General features: G+C 52.5%; 1 protein-coding gene across 3 annotated transcripts; it reads left to right on the forward strand.

Moving 5' to 3' along the window:
• CRNN (cornulin) lies at positions 2536-8295 on the forward strand. 3 transcript variants are annotated; one of them, NM_001159659.1, is given in 4 exon segments: positions 2602-2651; positions 4585-4735; positions 6135-6750; positions 6919-7976. In NM_001159659.1, coding segments are annotated over 3 exon segments (1812 nt in total). In that variant the 5' UTR covers positions 2602-2651; positions 4585-4597.

Raw genomic sequence — 8804 nt, forward strand, 5'->3', positions numbered from 1 at the left:
TGATCCTCCCTGGTATTTCTGGGGATGAACTTGAGCATCTGGGCTTCCAGAATGCTCAGACCAGGGCCCTGGAAGGGTGGTTTGGGGAGAAGAGACTCCAGTTGGGGCTGAGAGAGGACAAGGAGGCCCAGATGTGTCCACTGTTCTTTCTCCTCTGAGAACCATGCCTGTCACCCTGTGCCTCACCTGAGTTTGTGTCTTTGAGATTTTTCTGTGTACACCAAGGCAGAGGGAGCAGAGGAGAAGAGTTTGACTCAACTTCTGCCCCTGGCCTCTGTGCCCTCCAGCACAGCCACAGATATATAAAGGATCAATTCTTCATAAATGGACAATCTAACAAACTCACACACTCAATTAGAGACTGTTGGTCCCAAGCTCTGTCACCTCCTCACCTCCCCCAGCCCCACCCACCCACTCCAGCCAACCTCCCTCCACCCCATGCATACATATACCTCACTTAGCTCTACTTCTGTGGAGCCCCAGCTCTTCAGAGCCACCACCTCCCACTGTCCCTGGGCTCAGGGGACACAGGCTTTGGAGGCAGACGGGCCTAAGTTCAGGTGTATCACTCTCTAAGTATGTGACCTTGGGTAGCTTACATAACCTCTCTCTACCTCAGTTTCTTCATCTGGATTGGATGTAAATCAGATGGAATGATACCTGGCTCACAGTTATCCCACAGATACTGGCTTATCACTTTCTTAACTTACTTTTCCTTTGTTCTCAAATCTTTCTGGAAGTCCTAAGGCCCTTCAGAGAAGTCTTTACACATCAATCACGGCAGGAAGGTCTAATCTGCTAGATGGAACCCCTTCTTGTTCCCCAATTTCCCCCTCTCATACCGGCTTTTCCTAACGCTGACCAGTTACCATAGCAACATCTCCCCTCCCCAGGACCAGAGCCTGCCCCTGCCCTTGCAGACAGACCTCTCCAACCACCAAGTGTGCCATGCCTCTCCTGCAGTCTGATCTCACTCCTGCTCTTCCTCTAGTACTGAGACTCCTGCCATGGCTGCAAGGCTTCCCTCGGTACATCAGACACTGCCACCAAAGCCCTGACGACACCTGCCCATCCTGTTGCTGCCTTTCCTGTATGCTGCATGCTGGCATGTAAGAGGACTGCCAAGATGCCTTTGCCCATCCAGAGTCACTCAGGAAGCTATAAGCGCAAAAGTGTGGCTTAGGAGCTCCTTTGGGACTTGACTTCAGAGCTAAGAATGCTTCCTTCTCAGCATCTTCAAGGATGATTGTTCTTCATCCATGAGGGATATATTTGATGTATGGAAAGTACCCAAAGGCGTGCAGAAAAGAATGAGCAGCAGTGTGCTGTGAGAGGGGGAACCACAGCCCGAAGTCGAGGGGCTCTTATGTAGCTTTGTCCCATCCACCCAGAGTGGCTACTTCTCTGAGGATTCTGAGCATCCTCAATTATAAGAGGCTTGGCCACACCACCTCACATGGCTGTCATGTACATCTAAGGAAATGAGATGGTAATGAAAATCAAATCCAATCAGTGATTGCCTTTACTATTACCTGCCTGGGGACTTTCTCCTGGGACGGCCAGGCTGTAAACTCCCTGAGATGAGAACCTGCTGCCATCCTGGTCAACACTGAATCCTCAAGCCTTAGCTCTGTGTCTGAAATGGAGCAGGCCCTCCATAAATATTTGCTGATCAATTGACAAGCTGAGTTCTCTGTCTTTGCAATGAAGGATTACACATGATCATCCTAAGCCTCTTCTCCCACCAGCTGCAAAACACTACCTACCTACAGGATAGAGTTGTGGGGGAAAGGTATTAACTAACTTTCTTTTTTCTTTCTTTTTTTTTTTTTTTTTGCTTTTTAGGCCCAAACCCGCGGCATATGGGAATTCCTGGGCTAGAGGTCGAATCGGAGCCACAGCCACAGCAACGCAGGATCCGAGCCAAGTTTGCCACCTACACTACAGCTCACGGCAACACCGGATCCTTAACCCACTGAGCAAGGCCACAGATCCAACCTGCGTCCTCATGGATACTAGTCGGATTCGTTTCTGCTGTGCCACAATGGGAACTCCTGTCTTTGTTTTTATCGAAAATGAGGCCAACCAAAAAGAAATGAGATTGGATTTCTTGTGTGTCTCATACACTTGGTAGGAAAAGTTAATTCCATGACAAGAATTCCAAGAATGTTCTAAGGAATAGCAACATCATCAGAAAAACACGTATAACTTCCCAAAGTGACCACTTTGAAAAGGATAACCCTCAATAGATGGAAATGTTCATGAGCGTTTGCACTAAAAAGAGGAGTCCCGTGACCAGACGGTCATAGGGATGAGGACTGTTCCACCGGTCCCCCACCGGGCGGAGCACTGCTGAGCCCATCACATTGGATGTGTGATGCTCTGTCATGCGCAGACAGCCCGAGAGAGAGATGGACAGAGGGCACCAAATGTGGGAGGAGGGGCCTGCTAATTAGACCTGCAGGTGAAAGAGACAAGAAGGAAGGGGAGGCTGGGCGGGGCTTGGAGGAATCAAGCCTATCCGCGGGGCGGGGACAGCCTGTCTAAAACATTAGCCTCAGTTAAATCTCTTATAAGAGGTTTCTGTCCCGCTCACCTGGCACTCCACACACCGCATAACAGCCACTTGCTCCAGCCCGCCCTTACATTAGGTAAGTCCCTTCTTGAGGAGCCTCGTCCTCACTCTCAGTGTCTTGGGGATCGGAACGCATTAATCCAGGGCTGCCAGCTAGGTAGGAGCCCAGAGGTTGGCCAGCAGCGGCTGGGGCAGGAAGTCTCTATTCCCATTGAGCCCTGGGCAAACCAGGCGCCGCTGCTCTCTGCCTCCCCCCGCGGCTGGCCTGGCAGCAGCTCCTCACTGGGGGCTGTGTTGGCAGGAGCAACAGAACCACCCACGTGCCTTCCCGGATCAGCAGAAGTCTCTGGTTCTTAAGGTTCTAGAAGCCTCTTTGCAGTGCTCAGAGTCTAGGAAACCAGGTTATTCTGCCAACCCAACACTGGGGTTGTGCTTTCTCATGGAGAGAGGGGCTTACAGGGCGGCCCTCCCCAATCCCGGGCCATATTTAGGCAAGATGGGTTTGTGCACTTATCCTAAGGGACTGAAGTATAACTAAAAGGTCATCTTATTATCTTCACTGCTGATAGGTCTGTGGCTAAGGTCTGCCGCGTAGGAAAAACAAAAACAACAAAAATAAAACACCAAGATCTTTTCATGTCTCTGTCGAGGTGCGTGCGGTTTTCTGAGTTTTGTACCTTGAGGTACACAGGAAGGCAAAGTCTGCCTGAACTTTTTTGCTTCGGGATGACAGCAGCACGCTCTCCCTCTGAAAAGTCCCCTGGGTCTGTAACCTTCCACACTGACCTGCTTCCTCTAGAACAGAGGCCCCCCGCCTTCTTTTCCTCGTTCTGTCCCCTGATCATGCCTTCCTTCTCCCCGGCCCCTCGCTTTCCTTCGCCATGGTCCTCTCTCCCTTGGGTCTCAGCTTCTGCACGTTCCATCACCTCTGCATTTGCACCTCACCATCTCAGACAGTCATGTCTTTTGGTCTCTGTGAGGCTTTTGCTCAAAGCATCTCTGGGTCGCTTTGCCCCTTGCCCATCTGCCAAACTGGGGAGCCCCGAAAACCCCTCCCTTCTTGTCCTCCTAGGCCACCAGGGCTGTGGGCTTGGCGGGGCCACACAGCTACAAGGGCAGCTGACCTCCACCCAGGTCCAAGCACTGAGGACAGAGGTCACATTCAAAGGAGCTTGGCCTCTCAGAATAGGAAGGCCACCCACTCAGGGAAGGCGCCCCCTCCTCAGCATTCCCAGCAGCTGGTAGCCCAGACTCTTCCTGAACATCGTCTGCAAAGGAAGCTGGAAAGGGCAGAGTTGGGCCCTGGAGCTCCTGCTCAGGCCCCACTGGAGGCAAAGGTTGACTCACCTATGTACTTACTGGCCGTTGGTGTTCCCATCGGGGCCCTAACACTCATGATAGGCAGAGGCATGGCCCTGTCCACAGGTGCAGTCTAGAAGGCTCACTGCACTTGGATTCTCGGATTTCCTGTTTTCTTACTAGCTGTGTGGCTTTGGGCAAATGACCTAACTTCTCTGTTTCCTCACCTATAAAAAATAGGACAGTATAGACGATAAGGGATGATGCACTTGAAAGGCTTCGTGAGCAGTAGAGTGTATGTAAATGTACACGAATAATATATGATCTAATAACATAAAATGATATTTAATAACTAGCACTTAGTATAAACCAGCATCTGCCAAGTGTTTATATGAATTATCTTTTAATTTTTACAATAATTTTATCAAATAAATACCAGTACCACCTCCCTCTCATAGTGAGTAAACTGAGGTGTGGAGAGGCAAGGTGACCGGTCCAGCTCACCTGACAGGTAGGTGGTGGGGAGGAGAGTAAATCCTGCGGCAGGGCCTGCGCCCGACCACACGCACTCCGCCTTCCCATTCGTAAAACATCAGAGAGGCCAGAGGCAGAGCTGAATAGGCAAGGAAAGGATTGAGAAGCTGGAGTCTCCGTAGGAAACTGCTGAGGTTGATTACAGAGCCCTCAAGGGGCTTCTCCTCTTTCTCCAGCTTGACTCCCAAGATGCCTCAGTTACTGCGAAACATTAATGGGATCATTGAAGCCTTCAGGCGATACGCCAGGACGGAGGGCGACTGCGCGGTGCTCACCCGAGGGGAGCTGAAAAGGCTCCTGGAGCAAGAGCTTGCTGACGTCATCGTGGTACGCTGCGCCCGGTGGGGGAGGGGCAGGAGGGGGCATTCAATGAACATGTTTGCCTCTGGACACTGAAGTGACAGCCGCCAGATCCAGGAGAAAGAGATGGAGTAGAGATGGCCACAAGAGTAGACAGGCCCTTAGAGAAAATACCCTGACTGATTAATTCTAATTTGGAGACAGGGGGAGAGACTGCTAAAGGGACAGCTCAGAGAGGAGCAGAGCCTTTGACTATTACAGAGACGAAAATAATTGCTCCTCTCTGCTGCTTCTTAAATGTGATATGGTGGCCATTTCCTATGTCCATCAGAAGTTTGATCATCTATTAATAAGTATTCAGAAGCATGGCTCTGTGCCTGGCACAAAGCAGTTGTGCAGACAAGTTAGCGAAGTAGTCGCATCGGAGGTGAGGTTTTGGAGAGCAGGTTAGCAGCTGGGGGAGACTCTGGGAGCCCGTCCCTGGCAAGCCAGACCTAGGGCCTTGATGCACCCCCCTCCCTCTCCCTGCCTTTGATTTGCCGCCAAAGCAATCATGATAGTGAAAGTCTTGGGGGCAGGGACGTGGGACACAGGAGGATGCATGCTCAGGGCAACCCATGGTTCCACCAGACCCCCTCCCACCCCATCCTGGCAAATCACGGAGCCTCAGTGAAGATCTCACAGAATTCCTGAGGGGCTGTCTTCCTGCTGTACATCTCTTAAGGTTGGATTCCCTGGAGAAAACACAGCTTCATGTCAGGGGCCAGGGCAGAGGACAGCCCAAAGGATCTATATGAGCTCATTCACTGATTTGTTCTTGATTAAATCTTTATCCAGTTCTTCTATAGGCTAGAAGTTGGGCCAGACACAGGATACAAAACAAAGCATGCTTCCTACCCTTGAGGGAGGGAGGCTGGACTAAATGAAAGTGACTTCAGGGAGTTCCCACTGTGGCTCTGCCTCTGGCCTCTCTGATGTTTTACGAATGGGAAGGCGGAGTGCGTGTGGTCGGGCGCAGGCCCTGCTGCAGGATTTACTCTCCTCCCCTCACCTACCAATGAGATGGACAGCATCTTGAGAGCACTGGGACGCAGGGTCAACCCCTGGCCAGGAACAGTGGGTTAAGGAACTGGCGTTGTAGCAGGTGTGGCTTAGGTCACAACTGCGAAATGGATCTGATCCCGGATCCAGGAACTCCACATGCCATGGGGACAGCGAAAAAGGAAAAAAAAAAGAAAGTGATTTCATGTTAGTGCTGCTATTTCTGTGTGTGTGTGTGTGTGTGTGTGTCTGTGTGTGCGCAGTGTGGGGGCGCTGAGCAGGTGGGCTCCCAGGCTCATGGTTGGCATGCCTGCAAGCTGTGGTCCAGCCTGACCATGTCCTTCTGGGGTGGGGGGATGCTGACTTAGCCTCATCTCCTCCCCAGAAACCCCATGATCCAGCCACTGTGGACGAAGTCCTGCGCCTGTTGGATGAAGATGACACAGGGACAGTGGAATTCAAGGAATTCTTGGTCTTGGTGTTTAAAGTTGCCCAGGCCTGTTTCCGGACACTGAGTGAGAGTCCTGAGGGAGCTTGTGGATCTCAGGAGTCTGGAAGCCGCGTGTCTGCAGCCTCCCAGGACCTGGGGGGAGGACAAAGAAGTAGCACATCCGTGGGAAGGGTTGGGAGAGGACAGGACCATGCGGGGAGTGGCAGTGCACAGAGTGAGCAGGCCTCCAGAGGACAGGGCGGGCCTGGGCCTCAGACCCAAGGTCAGGACATCAGTGCTGCTCAGGTCAGTCACCAGGACAACCAGTCTGAGTCCCAGAGACAGGAGGGAACCAGCCAGCTGACACAAGCCAGGGGCCACGTGGAGCAGCCCCAGAGAGTGTGCAAGGACAGGAGTCCTCAGACCAGAGAGAGGGACGAAGAGGGGCAGCCGCAGACCAGGGAACAGGACAGAGCCCCGCAGACAAGTGGGACCGTCACAGGAACCAGAACTCAGACCCAGACACACACCCAGACTGAGGAGCAGGACAGGAGCCATCAGACAGGGAGCACCAGCGTCCAGCCGCAGGAGTCCACCTATGGCCAGACCAGGGAGACTGAGATTCATGGTCAAGATGGGAGTCAGACAAGCCAAGTGGGGACAGGAGGACACATTCAGACACAGGCAGGGTCACAAACCCAGACCGTGGAGCAGGACAGGAGCCATCAGACAGGAAGTGCCAGCATCCAGCCACAGGAGCCCACCTATGGCCAGACCAGAGGGACTGAGATCCACAGTCAAGACAGGGGTCAGACAAGCCAGGTTGTGACAGGAGGACATGTGCAGACACAAGCAGGGTCACAAACCCAGACACACACCCAGATCGCGGAGCAGGACAGCAGCCTTCAGACAGGAAGTGCCAGCATCCAGCCACAGGAGCCCACCTATGGCCAGACCAGAGGGACTGAGACCCACAGTCAATACAGGAGTCAGACAAGCCAGGTTGTGACAGGAGGACATGTGCAGACACAAAGAAGTGTCACCCAGATCGTGGAGCAGAATAGGAGCCATCAGACAGGACATGCTACTATCCAGGCACAGGAGTTTGCTAGTGGCCAGACCAGAGGGACTGTGACCAATGGTCAGGACAGGAGTCAGACGAACCAGGTAGTGATAGGAGGACACTTTCAGACACAAGAAGGTGGCACCCAGACCGTGGAGCAGGGCAGCAGCCATCAGACAGGAAGTGCGAGCATCCAGCCACAGGAGCCCACCTGTGGCCAGACCAGGGGGACTGAGACCCACAGTCAAGACAGGAGTCAGACAAGCCAGGTTGTGACAGGAGGATATGTGCAGACACAAGGTATCACCGGGACCGTGGAGCAGGAGAGCAGCCAGACTGCAGGCCACACAGGGGCTAGAGATCAGGGCCAGACTGAGAGGCAGTCAGACAGTGGTCAAAGACAGACACAAGAGAGCAGCAACGCGGCAGGAGAGACGGTGCTGGGAGGACAGGCCCAGACTGGGGCGAGCACGCCGACAGGCAGACAGGACGGCTGCAGCACTCACCCCACGTGCCGTGTGACAGGAGGGCAGGGAGAGAGCGAGCCCACCACCGAGGTTAAACAGGAGTGGGTGGATGACCTCGCAGGGGAGACAGTGATCCCAAGGCAGGACCAGGGCAGCCTGCACACCAGGGTGCCTTCAGCACAAGGCGGGGAGGCGGCCCAGCCAGAAGGGAACCGAGGCCTCACAGCCAGGGGGCTGTATTCCTACTTCAGAAGTGGCAAGCTATGAGTGTCCCAGCCCTGGCCTCCGGGGGCCAGCACGGGGAGGAGAGCAGAGTGCAGTTGGCATGTACAGCCAGCGTGTCCCCAGACATCAGCTCTTCATCGCGGAGCTCCTCTCTTCGGTCTTTCTCAGTGAGACTGTTTCTGTAAGGTGCTGTGTATCCTAAACTCTTCTCTTACCTGCTTTGCTGTGCAGACCCTCTCCAGAGTCATCCGCTTGTGCCAAACTTTCCTTAGTCCATGGGGGTTTTCAGAGCTACTTTAATTTCTGCCATCTGGCCATTGCCCCATCTATCCTAAGGCATCAATAAAACCTTCCTAAGCAATTGGGCTCTGTGGTCCATTCAGTCATTACTGACATGAGGGGCTAAGGATGCAGGGCTTTGATGAGGAACCAGACCTGAGCCCTACCCTTGAAGAGCCTCTGGTTGAGAAAACAAGACTCTGAGAGTTATAAGAGTCACAGAGAGGAGACACCATGTTTTTATACTTGGCAGAGATGGATCAGGAAAGTTTTCAACCACGAGAAGCTTTTTTCAGGCAAATTCCTTTAAAAAATAAGCAGGATTTAGGTAGATAAAGCTAGTGTCAATTTTCCATGACCTCTAATTCTAGGGTGTTAAGTCTCTGTTCACTTTGTAAGGTATAAAGGTCAAGGACAAACAGTAAAGAACTTGTAAGGACCCAGGGAACAGTGTTTCCTTCACAGAGAATCGACTAAACAAGGAGCTTCTAAAACAATCCAAAAACCCCAGAACCAAAAAATATTTGCTCTACGATATGATACAGTGCATTTCAATATATTTAGGTGTAGAATAAGACTAAATGATGGGGA

This window comes from Sus scrofa, chromosome 4, assembly GCF_000003025.6.
Source record: "Sus scrofa isolate TJ Tabasco breed Duroc chromosome 4, Sscrofa11.1, whole genome shotgun sequence".
Lineage (NCBI taxonomy): Eukaryota > Metazoa > Chordata > Mammalia > Artiodactyla > Suidae > Sus > Sus scrofa.